Source organism: Hydra vulgaris, chromosome 09 (genome assembly GCF_038396675.1).
Source record: "Hydra vulgaris chromosome 09, alternate assembly HydraT2T_AEP".
NCBI lineage: Eukaryota > Metazoa > Cnidaria > Hydrozoa > Anthoathecata > Hydridae > Hydra > Hydra vulgaris.
Window position 1 is genome coordinate 58,586,433 of NC_088928.1, and position 17,136 is coordinate 58,603,568.

The 17,136-nt window shown below is 29.3% G+C and overlaps 1 protein-coding gene across 1 annotated transcript; it reads left to right on the forward strand.

Annotated features, from left to right (window-relative positions):
* The first annotated feature begins 977 nt into the window (after nucleotides 1-977).
* LOC136071663 (acidic proline-rich protein PRP25-like) lies at nucleotides 978-3,669 on the forward strand. The gene is made up of 2 exons (XM_065806181.1): nucleotides 978-1,123; nucleotides 2,796-3,669. Exons 1-2 carry the CDS (start codon nucleotides 1,110-1,112, stop codon nucleotides 3,469-3,471), a joined length of 690 nt encoding a protein of 229 aa, XP_065662253.1. The 5' UTR covers nucleotides 978-1,109; the 3' UTR covers nucleotides 3,472-3,669.
* The last annotated feature ends 13,467 nt before the right edge of the window (nucleotides 3,670-17,136 follow it).

A 17,136-nucleotide genomic window follows, 5' to 3' on the forward strand; every position in this document is an offset into this window, starting at 1 on the left:
AGGATGTTTCTTTGATGAAAAATGTTTTTTGAAACCGGATATAGTTCTTGTATTTCTTTTATAATATTGGACATGATATTTTTTCATGTAATTTTTTAAAGTATCCTGGATTTCTTTAGGTGAAGTAAATTGGTCACCCATATGAAATTCTGATGCTATCTTTAGAATTACTACCGCAACGTATAAATTACACAAATTACGCTTTTTAGGGCGATCACGTGGTACGATTGCCGGACAAATAGTGCTAAAGATATTTGTCCGGTCGCCGGACGTCCAGACACTTCGTTTCGTTTTACGCCTGGATCGTGACAAACATGTGTCTGTATAGATTTTAATTCCGAAAGTGAAACTAAATGTGTTATTGTTACTAATTATAAGAGAACTAGAATTAAAAAAAATCTTTATCAATAACCCAGCTGGATTATTTTTTTAAAAAAATTTTTCTCCTCGATCTTTTGGCTCGTTCAATGGGTAATACCTTCCTATATCTTTTTACAACGTTTATAACAGTAGATATAGGATTTCCGGTAGCTTTTAAGAATTGTTTGTAGTTCCATGAAGGATTTTCTTTTTGAATTTTAGTAATTTTAAAGTAAGTTTAGTAATATTATAGTAAGTAACCCTGATTGGAAAAAGATTTTTTTCCAATTTTCAACTTACTTCAATGACATTTTAACAAATTAAAATTATAATTTTTTTTTTTTTTTTTTTTTTTTTTTTTTTTTTTTTTTTTTTTGTAAAGTTTTCTGACAACTTGATTGATCTTTACTTGATTGAAATATTATTATTATTTTTTAAGTATGTTCATAATTTATATATTAATATTTTGAAATTGGTTTCTGTTTCTTATTTTTTCGATCTTAGGGTTTAAATCCTGTTAAACTTAGTTTCTCGTAAAACTTTCGAAACATTTACGCATTTTGTGTCACCCAGATCAATTTTAATCGTTAAATCCACCACGCTTAAAATAAACTTTTTTATTGTTTCGTGCACTTTTAATACAAGACTCACAATGTTTACGTGCAATTTCGTTTTGTAGTAAGATTAATTCTGTTAAAAGTTGTGGTTTGATAAAGTAACGCTTTTAAACTTTTTGAGCAAAGTTAAAAATGTCTTATCCGAAGTAAGAAAAGTATTTTTTTATATGCGTTCAATTTAAAATTATTTGTTCTATAAATATTTAAGTGTTTGTCATTTAGTAAGTATAAAAAACGTAGTTTGTAAATACTTTCGTTTTGATCCAGTTCGGTTTTAAACATAATCATGACAAATGTATAAACATTAGTATATATGAATATTTTGTATATTGCACATTTTTAAAATTACTTTTTGACGATGTTTAACATTGTATTTTAATTTATATTGTACAAATTGAAACAGTAAACGTAGATTATGTAAAAAATTTTCCTATTTAAGTTTTAAAGAATATTTTTTTACTTACCCTTTAAAAATAAAAAAAAACAGGTGTATAAATTATTATACACCGGGTTTTTATATAAACTTTTAGGAATTTTTTGTTTTTATTTTTTTTATGGAAAAATTTTAAAAAACACCCTAGACAATAAAAGAAATAACATCAAAAGTTTATATTCAATTTTCAATACATTTTTCAATTGTTTTTTTTTAGGTTTAAGTCAACTTTTTTTTATATATAAAAGTTTCTTATTTATTTAGTAGCCCTTGTTTGTTTTTTATATCAAAAAATAAAGTGTTATAACATAAATCCAAAACTATTTAATAATAATAAAAGTTCTGGTTGATAAGCTCTATGACAATGAAACAGGTTGATGTTGGGCCAACCATTTTTGCTCCCTCATTTTTAGAGTGTAAACAATTTTATTCTTAAATGACCAATTGATAATTTGCAATATTATATACTAAAATAATTCTTAAACTATAAGCCTCAAACTTGATACTTACATAATGCAGTACCAGTCAAACACAGGGAGTATAAAAAAGTCAAAGAAACTGTTCAAAATTTGATTTGATCAAAAATCATTAAAAAAACATTGAAAAAGGCTTGCAGTATGTATTAATTAAGTAATGTGCTTAATATTTGAATAAAGTCAACTAGGCCAATCTACTCCTATTGCCATTATACATTAGTCTACCATACATGTTTGCTAAAATAGTATTAAAATAACTTATTTCAATAATAGCATTATTACAATAAATAGTGTTATAACATTATTTTAACAAGTGAGTGTATATTTTAATAGTTTGTAATATAAATTTTTATATTTTTAATTTCACATACATTAAGCAACCCTCGGAATTAGGAAAAATGAGGTCAGGAATAAATTGCTGACTACAAACTTTGAGAGGTTGGCATTAGGTCAGCACAAAAAAAATTTAACACAAAGGGGTTACCATAAAACATAGAATCAAGGTCAGCAATTTTTTGCCAACCTCAAACACTTTTAGTTTGTCATAGTCGAATGCCAACTCTAATTTCTAGGGTTGATTAAATGTGTATGAATCAAATACTGCCTAAGTTTGCTTGTTTTTAAACTTATGTAATGTATTTTATGTATTCTAAAACTATACAATTACTTCATGTAACAGTCTTCATTATATTTTTTTGTAGAAAAGGTTTTAAATATATCTTCAATATAGCACAACAGTCTTGTAATAGCTTGGTAATATTTTGCAATGTGTATATTATACATGCTGCATTATGTTGTAATATATATGTAGTTTAATATTATAATTTCTAGCTATTACAATATATCTTTTTTTTTTAATTAAATTATCTCTAATATTCCATTTAATGTGAATGAAACTTTATTTATTAGTCAAGGACCATATCCAGGAGCACCTTCAGGTCATGCACCATATCCAGGAGCACCTTCAGGTCAAGCACCATATCCAGGAGCACCTTCAGGTCAAGTACCATATCCAGGAGCACCTTCAGGTCATGCACCATATCCAGGAGCACCTTCAGGTCAAGTACCATATCCAGGAGCACCTTTAGGTCATGCACCATATCCTGGAGGACCACCAACTCAAGGACCATATCCTGGAGGACCACCAACTCAAGGACCATACCCTGGAGGTCATCCACAAACAAATTACCCACCTTCTGGTTATCCACCAACAGGCCATCCATCATCTGGTTACCCTATTAGTAATCCAATCCATGGAACTGCTCCAGGTTATCCACCACAATTAGGTAGTCAACCTCCCTCAGGATATCCTCCGGGAGGTTATCCAATCCAAAGTCATTCTTTGCAAGGACAACAATCTCATGCAGCATATCCTCCTGGTGTTACTTGCCCACCTAGTAATTTAACCAAAAAAGAATTAAAAAAAATAAAGAAACAACAAAAAAAGCATCTTGCAGGAGGATTAGCGGTTGGTGCAGTTGGAGGGTATATGGTAGGTCAGGCACTTAAAAAGAGCAAAAAGCATAAGAAAGATAAACATGGACATAAAAGCAGCAGTAGTAGCAGTAGTAGCGATAGTGATTAATGCAACAGCAGTGTTATTGCAATAGAAACATGAGCATATTTAATAATATTATTTATAATATATAAGTAATATTTTTTATATAATAGTATCCATTTTTTTTAGTAAAATTATAATGATTTTTTTAAATGTTGAATTTATTATTTCGCTTCTTGTCACATCAAGTATAACGTGTAAGTATTTTAAACAAATGGAAGAAAATTTAGATTAAGCTGTATAGTATTGTTAGCATGCAAATAAACTTGTTTTTTTTTTATTCATAAATTGAATTTAATACTAAAATATGCGGGTTTCAAATGTCACTGGTTCACTGGCGACTTTGCCATGTGTGCATGAGTTTCTCTTTATCTATCGATCTACAATGGGTGGCCAAATTATTAGGGAAAGTACAAATGTTCTGATTTTTCAAGTTTAAATGAATTTTATAAATAATTTTTTTGCTGTTTAATGAGTAAAAATCAATATATATATATATATATATATATATATATATATATATATATATATATATATATATATATATATATATATATATATATATATATATATGTATGTATGTATGTATGTATGTATGTATGTATGTATGTATGTATGTATGTATGTATGTATGTATGTATATGTGTATATATATATAGGGAAGAGTGGGGCATTAAAAAATATTTACAGAATAATTTTAATATCTTTTTTATAGGATGTATGTACTGGACCTTAAGATTAACAGTAGATTATAATAAAATATATATTTTTGATTTTAGAGAAACCATGCCATTGGAGTAAAGTGGGATAGGTATGGGATTAAGTGGGGTTAGCGAGTAATTAACACGTTAACAAAAATTATTATTTTAAAGGTATTAAAATCCTAAATGTCGCAATCGTCATCAAAAAGTTTCCACAATATAATTACAGATATAGTGATATGGGAGATTAATTATTTTTCTTTGTCCCACTTCACCTCAAAATCTCACCCTAAAAAATCCGTTAAACAAAGAAGACAGTATGAACTTGTCACTAAGTACGGTTTTATATATAAATTATAAATATACTTTTTATGAGGTTCAATGAAGATAAAGATAACAGTACGTCATCGCACTAAAAACACTAATAAATATAAAAGTCGACCCTTCAAATCCCTTTTGATAGGTATTCCATATATTTTTGCCGCGATATGCGATGCTATATTCCGTATATTTAATAAAGTTCTAAGGTAGTTTATATTTGTTACTTGTATTTGCTTTAAAATAATAGTTTTCATTTATATTTATTTCAAACTTGTTAAAGTTTGAAGGAGAGAGAATATTGTTAAATTGATTCATAAAAATTAAATGCTAATAGGTATTTATTTCAAATACATCCATCATTTCTTTCATTAAAGTTTTTACCATGTTCCCGCATGTCTTTAGAGTAAATAATTCTGCAAACATATTGTAGGCTATAAATTTTTTTAAGTTTTGATGGTTGGGTACCTGAACATGATATGTTTAGGTAGCTGATGCAGCAATGAATCAGCCTAAAATACATTAGAGACTTTTTCTATTGATGTATGAGCGAACTGATTACATCAAACCAACAATTCTAGTCATTTTTAATTGGATATATTTTATTTGAGAAAGTCAGGATATATGTTCATCAAAAATATCTCCTAAGAATCTTATACTTATTATTTAAGATAAGATGAGGCAACTTAAATGGAAGGTTTATTTTTTGTAAAACAGTATATAGCTTGTTTTTATAGTTTGTTGACCCTAAGCCAAGTATTTACTTTATTTGGTTAAGTATTCAAATCTGCATATAGTTTCTTGATATCATTGTTTGTGACAAATAGATTTATACCATCAGCAAATATGAATGTATTCTGTTTATATAAGAGGGTGCAGTGGTCCTCAATATCAAATGCTTTTAATAAGTCAGTAAAGTAAATTTGTTTTGTTTGAAACTATCAGTTATTCAATTGACTATTTCAACGACTGCATGCTCGTAGATATGTTTTTTTTGAAATCCAAATTTGAGTATAATAAATTGTTTTTAGCAAGGTGATCATAAATTCTATTTTAAATTACGCGTTCGAAGAGTTTTGAAAATACAGAAAATATTGATATAGGTCTATAATTGATGTCAGAATGATCATTAAATTTGTGTATAGGAACTATTTTGCTAATTTAAGCATATGAGGGTGTGAGAAGCCAAGGGGTACAAGTAACATTTTTATCATAGTTGAATTAAATGCAGAATCGAACTGAAGAAGGAAACAAAATGTTGGTAAGTTAGAAAAAAAGAAGAAAACAGAATGTTAGTAAACCATAATAATTTATGTGCTACAACTCTTGGCTATTTCACGAAAGTGTTTTTTATTAACTTTAACTTTATATTATTTTTTTTTTTCAACTATGAAAACGTCACTTGTTCCCCATGGCTTCTCATCTCCTCAAATCAGGAAAAATTCCAGAAGTTATTAGGAGCTTTAGCAAGTGGATTAGAGGTCTGCGTAGAATGATTTTGTTCGCAATAACCATATCACTAGAAATTTCATCAAAACCTGGTGCTTTTTTTAATACAAGATAAAGCTCTTTAAAGTTCTTTTTAGCTCAATTCTTTATCGTAGATAATAGCGTTAATTGCAGGTTTTAAGTAGTTTTTAAATGAACTAAATGATGGAACTATTTTATTAGCAAAATTCAGACCAATTTTTATAAAATATTTACTGAACTTTTGCGAGATTTGATTTTTACAGAATATGTCGCCGTTGTTAATAATATTTCTTTAAAGTAGATATATCATTTGAGCAGCATATAGTAATAATAAAATAATATCTCATATCATTTGAGCAGCTGTCGTGCAGTGGTTAGCGCGCTTGCCTCAGAAGCTATAGATCCGTGGTTTGACGCCACCTATGGTTTTATAACATCGGTATGGAAGGAGGCGTGAACTTCCTTTCAAATGCTCTTCCGCGGTGCCCAGTGATAAGAAAGTAAGGACTTCTTGGGGCACCTAAAATAAAAACTAAAATATATATATCACTATAAAATAACTCGTATGTAGTTATGTAACTATGTAATTAATACATAACTCGTAATTATTTTTGGTTGTTAGAGTTCTTTGCTTAGAATATAAAACAACATAATTACTTATTCATAGCTATTTTTATTTAATAAAAAGTGTTTATATAACAAATTAGGTAACAACCTAATATTTTATAATGCCATACTTTGCTACAGTAATGGCTTTTAGGTGTTGGGGCATGCTTTCTATTCAGACTCTTTGCGTTCTACCAGAGACTGAGATTCTAATGCCACTCTCTAATAAAGGTTTTTATTAATTGTTACTTGGTAGTGCTGGTTTCATTGGCAATTTCTCGTTAGATTTCTACCCTCATAGATTTTCTATGGGGTTCATATCAGATGATTACCCCGGCCAAGGCAAAACGTGCCCGTCTTTTTTTAGCTAAGGTTGCAGTAACACTCCACACTCTAGCCAGTGGGGTGTGACTCGGCAAAATTTGCATTAAATTCTTCTAATTGCTAATGCAAAGACTTTTAGGATATATTGTACAGCCAGATTGTAAACATAAACAACAAAATGCAAATAAAAAATTAGAATTTATACTTTGTTTTTCTACGAATCAACCAATTTTAATTTATTTTTATTTTTCTTTATTTTAAGTTGTCTGAATATCGTATTGAATACTAAACAATGTCCCCTGGATTTGGCGCAACTCCTAATTGCACATGGACTAAAGTCAAAACTTTGATATAAACTAATTTTTTTTAAACCATACGCAATTAAGGCCGCTAGTTCGAACATGTTCAAGTTCGAACGTTCGAACTTTACGTAAAAAATTCAACGTTCCAGTCCTAACTTTTTTTTCCTAATAGTTTGAACTTTTAAATTTTAAAAAAAAATATGGCTTTTCATTAATTTTTTTAAAAACAGTAGACAATATTTTGTCTGTCTTTTTTTTCCCTGAACTTTGGGAAGTCAGACAAGAAAACTTTGGTTTTTGAGCTAATGCATTTTTCAATCTACCGGAATAAATACGTTCTTGCGACTTTACTCTGACGATATAAAAAACAACGAAACATTGCGTAGTTTCAGGGGTTTTTATTGTTTATTTTTTAGCCTCTAAAAAAGATTTAAATTTGTTTTCAATAAGAGTTTACAGCTGCGTTATAATTAAAAATAGATGGTTTAGAGTAGGAAATAAATTAAATTTCTTTTTATTCATACATTTTCATTTAACTTTTTACAAAAATAATTTAGTACCCCTATCATTAAAAATATTTATTAAATATTTTTTGGTACGACTTCTTAACCAAAGTTTTCTCATCTAACTTCCCGATGTTCACGGGAAAAAAAGTCAGACAAAATACCGTCGTGCTTTTTTGTTTGTTTTATGTTTGTCTGGCAACTCAAAAAATTAAATTACATCACCCGTAGCGTCATAGCATTTAAGGTAGAATCGGTTTTTTGTATGAAAAAAGTGGCAAATAAAACAGTAGTTAAATGGTGAAAAGGTTACAGTGGCTGTTACTTTTTCACTATTTGATTACTGACTATTTGTTTTATTTGCTTAAATTATAAAGGATTTAAAATTCAAACAAAAAATGGCTACTCAGCGTTAACACATATAGAAGATCTGAAGTTTAGGAGTATTTTTATTTGTTCCCAAAAGATGCAACGAGCAAAATGTGCCTCAACACGCACTATTACAAGACACTTAAAAATAAACACAAGATAGAGGTTCTCAAATGTAACAACATCAATAAAAATTAAATTAATAAAATAATAATTTCGTACATAAAAATAATATATTTGTTAAACCCAGTTGTTTTATATCAAGGTAATCAGTTCGAGAACAAAACAAAAAGAATGATATAGATAATTTTGAAAATTAATCTTATTCAAAAATTATTCCAGCTTATAGAGGTAGACTCGAAGATAATAAAAAGTCAAAAATGGTAACGATATTAGAAATTATAACAAAGAATGCTTCAACAAAAAATGAGTTTAAGTGAAGTTGCAAGACATTGCAACATATATCAGTTGAAGTAGTTTAAAAACTCTGGTAGTTACGAATATTTATATTCACATATTAAACCAAAAAAAATATTCTCAACAGAAGAAGAACTAGTTTTGGTGAGATACTTGGCAGATGCTGCAAATATGCATTATGGACTTACATTAAAGCAGATAAGGTCCTTTGCATATGAGTATGCTTTAGCAAATCATGAAAAATTTGAAACTTCATGGATGAAAAATAAATGTGCAGGTTAACAATGGCTGCGAGATTTTTGCAAAAGATATAATAACAAGCTATCTCTATGTAAACCACAACCTACAAGTCTTGGGAGATCTTCTGCCGTAAGAATTGTATATAAAAATTACAAAAATGTTTTAGAACGTTATTATTTTGACCCATCAAATATTTGGAACTGTGATGAAACAGGAATTACCACAGTCCACATACCATCAAAAATTCTAGCTCCAAAAGGTAAAAAACAAGTAGGGAGCATGACTAGTGTTGAAAGAGGCGATAATGTAACAATGATTGCAGCCATTAATGCTACTGGAAAAAGCATCCCACCATTACTGATTTCCATGTGCTAAATTCAAAAACTACATGTTAAATAATTGTCCTCCTGGAAGTCAAGAGCAGCTAATAAGTCTGGATGGTCAAATGAAGTCATTTTTGTGCAATTTCTTGAACATTTTATAAATAATGTGCAACCATCAATTGAAAAACATGTTATTTTATTAAAGGATAATTATGAGAGTCATGTAAACATTTCTGTTATTGAGCAAAAAAATTGAGCATAGTTTTAATGACATTTCATCCTCGCACAACTCATAAAATGCAATCTCTCGATCGTGGTGTTTTTGGACCATTTAAAACTTTTTATAACAATGCCGTGAATAACTGGATGATATCGCCAGGCAATGCTGGTAAACCAGTTACAATTTATGATATATCTTACCTTGTTGGTCAAGCTTATTCTCATGCTTTTGTACCAAATAGTAATGTAAACAGTTTTAAATGTACTAGATTTTATCCATTTAATGAAAATATTTTTACTGATATTGACTTTTTAACTGCAAATATTACTGATAGGCTAATAGTGAATATAATGATAATGAAAGTGAAATTGTTTCTGGAAATTTTTTAATTGTCAAGTTGGCCGGAAAGAAATACTCCAGACTTTATGTATCAGATTTTCAGTTATAGAAGTTGTTGGTATAGTTTACAAAATTATGTATCTTAAGAAATCAGGAGACTTTTGTAACAAATTTATAAGATGGCAATGTTTATGACAAGTACGCAACCATCAAAACTTAAAAAAGTTTATAGTCTACAAAAACATGCTAGCAGAATCATTTAATCTAAAAAGCGTGAGCACGCCAAATCTATAATGAAAGATATGAAAATGAAGGATCTTTATGAAATAAATATCTATCAGCATTTAATTTTTATGTATCGATTCAATAATAATCTCTCTCCTGCAAACTTTAGTAGCAAGTTTGAAATAAACATAAATGAAAATTATTATCTTAGAGCAAATATTAGTAACTTATATAAACTGCCTCAAAACTTTAATAAATATGCTGAATATAGCATTGCATATCGAAAACCAAATATATGTAATAGTTATCAAAAAGGATTCAAATGTATGGCAAAGTCATTAAGTTCATTAAAGTTTCTAATAAAAAAGGAAATTTTTAAAATTTGAGAATCTTTTGAGCTAAAAAGGATCACCAAGTAATTTTAATTATTTTAGTATTTATTTTATTTGAACTTTTTTGATTTACTGATTAGCGCAACAGTTTTATCGCCATTAGGGTTTTTAATTTAATATCTATATTCTATTAAAAATGTATAAAGGAGCTCTATGAAAAGATTGCGATGACGTATTGTCATTTTCATCTTCTTTGAGCCCCAGTCTGTTTAACTCTTTATTTTATAAAGATCATTGTAAAAAAGAACAGTTTTTATTTTTTATTGTATATACAAAAACGGTGCTTGTTGATTTTACTGACAAGATTTTACTGTCTTCTTTGTTTCTACTGACATATTTTTATTTTTTCTTGTATATATATGTTAATTATTTATTGTTAAACAGCAACAACAACAAAAAATACAAAAACTTCTACAAAATAGAATAAATTAAATTTGTTACTCTTGGCGGATACAAAAAAGCGTAGAAAATTTGTAGTGAATTATTTTTGTTTTAAGTAGTTCTTTTTGTTATTTTTTCGAACATTTTTCGAACTTCTTTTTTTTTAAGTTGTTACTTCGCTTTTAATTGATTGTTTTTTTGTTTTTTTTATTAAATCTATTTGTTTGTTTTACTATTTTATTTATTTTCTTGTTTTATGTTTTTTTTCAATCTTTGTACCTTTTAATATTTTTGTTATTTTACTTTATTTTTAACTTATCTTTTTTATTTTTTAAAATAAATTCTTTCCGTTTTTCCTTTTTTCTTTTTCTCTTTTTCACCGTTAAATAAACACTTCCGCCATTTGCGATGTCATTGCAAAGTGAAGTCTCTAGTCTTGGGTTGTTTTCACTTACAAAAAGAAACTGGTTGCCGGATGATACCTTGCATTTACTTTTTAAAAACAAATAAAAAGTCTCTTTACAAAAAAATTAACAGTTTTGTACTTTTGTAAATGAATGGTCATTGTTATGGACACTGTTCTTAAACATGCAAGACAGCCGAAACACTTAGTTTAATAGACGGAGACGTATTCAAATTACACATTGATTACAACTTTTGTAATTATTTTTGCATAGCAACAGTCAAGGGCGGATCCAGACCATGTCGTAAGGAGGGGGGGGTGATCTAAAAAATTTTTTGATTTGGCGGATTCAGGGGATCTAGTAAGGAGGGAGGCGATTTTTAGAAATTATGATCTGTAAGCAAGCAATCACACAATTTTAAATTTGCACCACATAGACAACCTAACTATATTGTTTTCAAACAACTTGCTGTGTTTAATTTAATTTACAAGAATAAAAAATTTCAAAACTTTCTGAGGCGGGGCTAAATCTAAATCGCCCCCACTGCCCCCCTCCTCCTATGGATCCGCCCTTGGCAACGATTGTTTTTTATAAAATTTAACCATTTAAAAGGTAGTACTTAGCTACAGTTATGAATGCTAATGTTATATTAAGCTGTTATAAATAAATATTAGTATAGGCATATCATAAAAGTTTAATTTCATTATTTATAAATGTGCTTATTTAAAAAAAAGCTCGCCTATTTTTTATTTTGTTGTTTATATTTTTAGACATGATGACCACAAAATTGGATATTTGCATATTTTTTTTTAACTATTTTTTAGACATGACATTTAACTATTTTTTAGACATTTTTATATTTTAGACATGATGACCACAAAATTGGATATTTGCATATTTTTTTTTAACTATTTTTTGTTTTTATTACTAATTACCTAAATCTTTACCAAAGATCAATTACCTTAATATTTAATTGCTATTTGAAATGAGATGGTCAAAAATCCGATAAAAATTTATTCAAAAATTACTGCCGTGGCGCAGTGGTTAGAGCGCTTCCTTTATAAGAGAGAGAGATTCGGCGTGAAGTTCCTGGATAGATACTTTTATTTTCAGTGCTCTGTGGCAAGACCATTAGGTATTTTTGGGGCATCTAAAACAAAAATTAAAAGTCTATTTACCTCTGTGTAACTAAGGAAAGTATCTGGTTGTTAAGAAATGCGCCTTGCGAGCCACTTCTAAGTAAGCTTGGATCATTAAACGTGTACAAAATTAATATATATTTAGTCTTACAATTCATGTATAAAATAAAACACGAACTATCTCCAACAATTTTTAATCAATATTTTAGTAAAATAAGCTATAAATACCCCACCAGATTTTTCGGAAACAATTTTGTAACTCCAAAATTTAATCTAAAGTTATGTTCTTATTCTATTCAGTATCGGGGACCTTTTTTATGGAAAAGTTTTAAACAGATTGTTCATAATAAAAAACAAACACTTCCGCAATTCAAAGCTAATTTAAAATATAATTTAGTAAATATGGATTTTAATATTCTAAATATTGTTTACTTTTGAATATTTAGTCTTGAAGTTTAAAAAGTTTTATTGTTATGTTTCATTTAATCTAAACATCTTTTTGTAAATTATCTTATATTTATTTTATTTTTGACACTTTTATATATTTTATGTTGTTGTGGATGGAATTTTATTCATTTTATTATAAAAACGACAATACGAGGCAACATGTATGTGTGTATGTGTCATGTGCGTACGTGTGTATGTATATACACATATATATTTATAGATTTCATACCTTTCTTAACTAGATTTAATTTTAATTTTTTATTACTTTTTTGTTTCTTAACTTCTTATACTTGACGTTTTGTAAAGACTTTTTAATATTTTACGGACTTAAAAAATACGATTGTAATCGGGCTCGGATTAACTTACCGAAGTTGTGAAGGTTGCCAAGCTAATTTTTATCATGCCAGCTACAAATGTTTTTAATGAAAGATCTTTCTCCGCTTTAAAAAGAGTTAAAACCTACCTTCGATTGATAACAACAGATTCCCGCCTAAACAACTTACTAGTTTTTCATACCAACGTGAAAGCAGTGGACAATGTTAATTTGGTTGAGATAGCAAAAGAGTTTATTAATAAATGTCAAACACGAATAAACGTTTTTGGAAATTTCAGTTAGCATTTTTGTAGAGGTAAACAATGCTTGACGCAAGTATTACATTTTTTATTTGTTTTATAGATGTGGAGTTTAATGTTCATTAAATATACATTATAAATAGAAATTGCAATCCCGGGATACGGAATCCCGGACGTTTTTAGGTCTCGAAAATCCCGGGATTCCAAACACAAAATCCCGGGATTTTTGGGATTATAACAGGATTATTATAACTAATTATTATAACTAATTATATTATAACTAATTAAATTATTTTGTAAAACAAAATGTTCAAAGTTGGTAACTATACTGAATTATAACGAGTTATATAATCCTGCTTTGTAGGTTTATCCTGTTTATGCTTTATCCTTACGATAAATGGAACAAATTTTTGAACAGACTATGGAGTTCGGGAGTTTATCATTGAAAAAATTTTCACAAACACAAATTAAGGCAGGTTTGTTTGACTTAACGTATTAAAAACAATCGTTAAGTTTGTTGGCAAGACTTCTTGCGTTAAAAAGATAAACAGTAAAATTGTTGAGCGAATTTGTGGTTAAGTGATTGTTTGAGTTTATTAAGTCGCTTGAACGTTTTGAACTGATAACCTTTTTAATGCTTTTGTTGTTTACCGCAATAATACGTTGCTTGAGGCATGATTTTTTTGCAATGACTTTGGAATAACTGAAGAAATTAATTTTAATATAAAACAAAGAAGAAAGCTGCTTCGTGCAAAACGAAAAGGTTTTACAGATATAGTAAATGAAAGTGATGGTGCATCTATGAAGCAGGAGTGTTTTAGATATTAATTTTTTATTATTTTTTAAATTAAATTTATGTTAAGGCTGTTATTGTATTTTGTAACGTAGTTATTGTATATTACCTTTTTACATTGAAGCTCTTTTTTGATTTTCTTCATTGATTGAATAATTCTATTTTGGTTAAATGTTTTTTAAACATTAGAGTTTTCAAGGAGGCTGAATAAGTGCGAATTTCAAAACTGAGAATCTGCATAAGTGCGAAGCAGTTGCAAAGACTGGCATAAGTGCGAACTGGCACAAGCGCGAACTGGCATAAGTGCGCCGAAAGAATTTGCAAACATTGGCGTAAGTGCGAACTGGCATAAGTGCGAACTGGCATATGTGCGAATCAATTGCAAAAACTGGCATAAGTGCGAACTGGCACAAGCGCAAACTGACATAAGTGCGCCGAAAGAATTTGCAAACATTGGCGTAAGTGCGAACTGTCATAAGTGCGAACTGGCATATGTGCGAATCAATTGCAAAAACTGGCATAAGAGCGAACTGGCACGAGCGCGAACTGGCATAAGTGCGCCGAAAGAATTTGCAAACATTGGCATAAGTGCGAATTGGCATAAGTGCGAACTGGCATAAGTGCGAATTGGCATAAGTGCGAACTTGCCAATTCGCCACTTATGCCAATTTGCACTTATGCCAATTTGCACTTATGCCAATGTTTGCAAATTCTTTCGGCGCACTTATGCTAATTCACGCTTGTGCCAGTTCGCACTTATGCCAGTTTTTGCAATTGGTTCGCACTTATGCCAGTTCGCACTTATGCCAGTTCGCACTTATGCCAATGTTTGTAAATTTTTTCGGCGCACTTATGCCAGTTTGCGCTTGTGCCAGTTCGCACTTATGCCAGTTTTTGCAATTGTTTCGCATTTATGCCAGTTCGCACTTATGCCAGTTCGCACTTATGCCAATGTGTGCAAATTCTTTTGGCGCACTTATGCCAGTTCGCGCTTGTGCTAGTTCGCACTTATGCCAGTTTTTGCAAGTGATTCGCACTTATGCCAGTTCGCGCTTGTGCCAGTTCGCACTTATGCCAGTTCGCAATTATGCCAGCCGCACTTATGCAGATTCGCAGTTATGAAATTCGCACTTATTCAGTCGCCCCGAGTTTTCATATACTTCTTTTTTCTGTGTTTTCAATAATGCTCAAGTCGTTTTGTTTTTTAATAAATTTTTGACCTTTTTATATGTTAAAAAAAATTTTTTTCATCAAAAATCTTTATTATTGTTTTTCTCAATATATGAGTTTTTTGCACGCTGCGATAAATATCTTGAAATTGGTTTGTCTGATGGTGTTGAAATTTTCAGGAGTTGTTTATTATATATATACACATTCACCTTACCAAAAGAACTCATGTTAGTCAACTGGTTCTCAAAATAAGGTCTAGGTTCTAAGCCTTTTCGGGGCTTTTTTTTAGGCCTTAAACCGGTTTTCTTACAAAAGCTTCAATAGTTTGTTAAATTATTTGATTTTGGCAGGGTGAGTGTAATTATCTGATATTAAAAAGCTGTGAAAATTTCATGACCATACCATTATTAGTTTACAGGCTGTTTATTGCAGCGCGTAGTCCATTTTTAGGGTCCATGGACCCAAAATTTTGCCTAAAAAAAAAAAAATTTACATTTTTTTTTCCTTAACTGTGCTTTAAATATAAAATACTATTTCTTATATGAAAATTATAAAATATGAGTGTATTTTTAAAATTTTGATTTTACCTTTAAAAAAGGACCACCTTTAAAATATATAGGACCACCTTTAAAGATGTATAGGACCACCTTTAAAAATATATAGGACCAGCTTTAAAAATGTATAGGACCACCTTTAAAAATGTATAGGACCACCTTTAAAAAAATATCCTTCTAAACATGAATGAAAACTGAAAAGGGAACATCATTTTTTCTACACAAAAAAGACAACGACCCAACTTCAGTGTGGTCACTGCGGATAATTTGGCAGCAAAATGTAAGAAATGTGGTGTTATTTTGAAAACATTGGGTGGTTCTAGAAAAGGCCTTCATACACACTTATCAACTAAGCATAATTTGAAAGTAACTTCAGCTGAAAAAAATTTACCTAGTTCGAGTCAACAGTTGAATGCAGCCAGAACCGACGAGAAGCCTCCAACGAAACGAAGAATAACGAGTAAAAAAAACTACCTTAGACGAAACACTGGCTCGAATGATAGCTTTAGATGGGCTAACATTTAATGTATTTATAACATCAAAAGATTTAAGGCAATTACTGATTACCAGTGGTTTCGAAAATTTGCCCAAGTCAGCAAACTCAATTAAAAGGATAGTGGTGAATTAGGGAAGAGTGTGTATGAAAGAGCCAGGTTTTGAAGGAGCCAATACCATTGTTTCTAACTTACTGGCATCCGATCCTAATTGTATTTAACTCTTTGTGTGGCAACACTAGATACCTGTAACCCACAAAAAATGTACAGTTCTACTAAAATAAATAGCGTCGTAAGGGAGCACTAAAGATTTTGAAAATGAAAAGTAATTTTTTGGTGGTTTACTTACTTATTTTTAAGATTAGGCGTAATGTTTTATTTGATAAAAGAAACATGCAGCATTCTTATATATATATTTGCCCTTCATTTGCACAAAAAATATTAGATTAAAGCTTTTGTCAAAATTGTTTAATTTAAGGTTATGTATTTAACCAAACAATTTTTTGAAAGAGCCGACTGTTTATGCTATGAATAAGCCGACTTTTTTATTTACCTTTTTTTTATACTAAATAATCGTTTTGCGCTTTAACGACTTCATAAATTTTTCGTAATGCTTCATTGAGCTTATTCTATTGAAATTAGTTGTTTTAATGACTTTTCCTGAAGTTGTAAAACATAGCTCCGTTTGAATTAAAAATAATATTTAATGAAATTTTTAAAAGTCAAAGTTCTGATAAAGTCATTTTTTTTTTTAAGTTTAAATAATTTTTTAAAACTTTTTTTGTATTGTTTGATTCATTTTATTATGTATTTATTATATTATTATGTATTTTTATTATTATGTTATTTCATTAATCTCATTCTCATTTAATTTTTTGATTTTGAATAATTTCTGAAACTATTATTAAAGCTGTTTTATCACTGATTACACAGGCCAACAAAAAAAAAAATATTTTTTATGGTGCCGAGCAAACAATTTGTTTTTTGT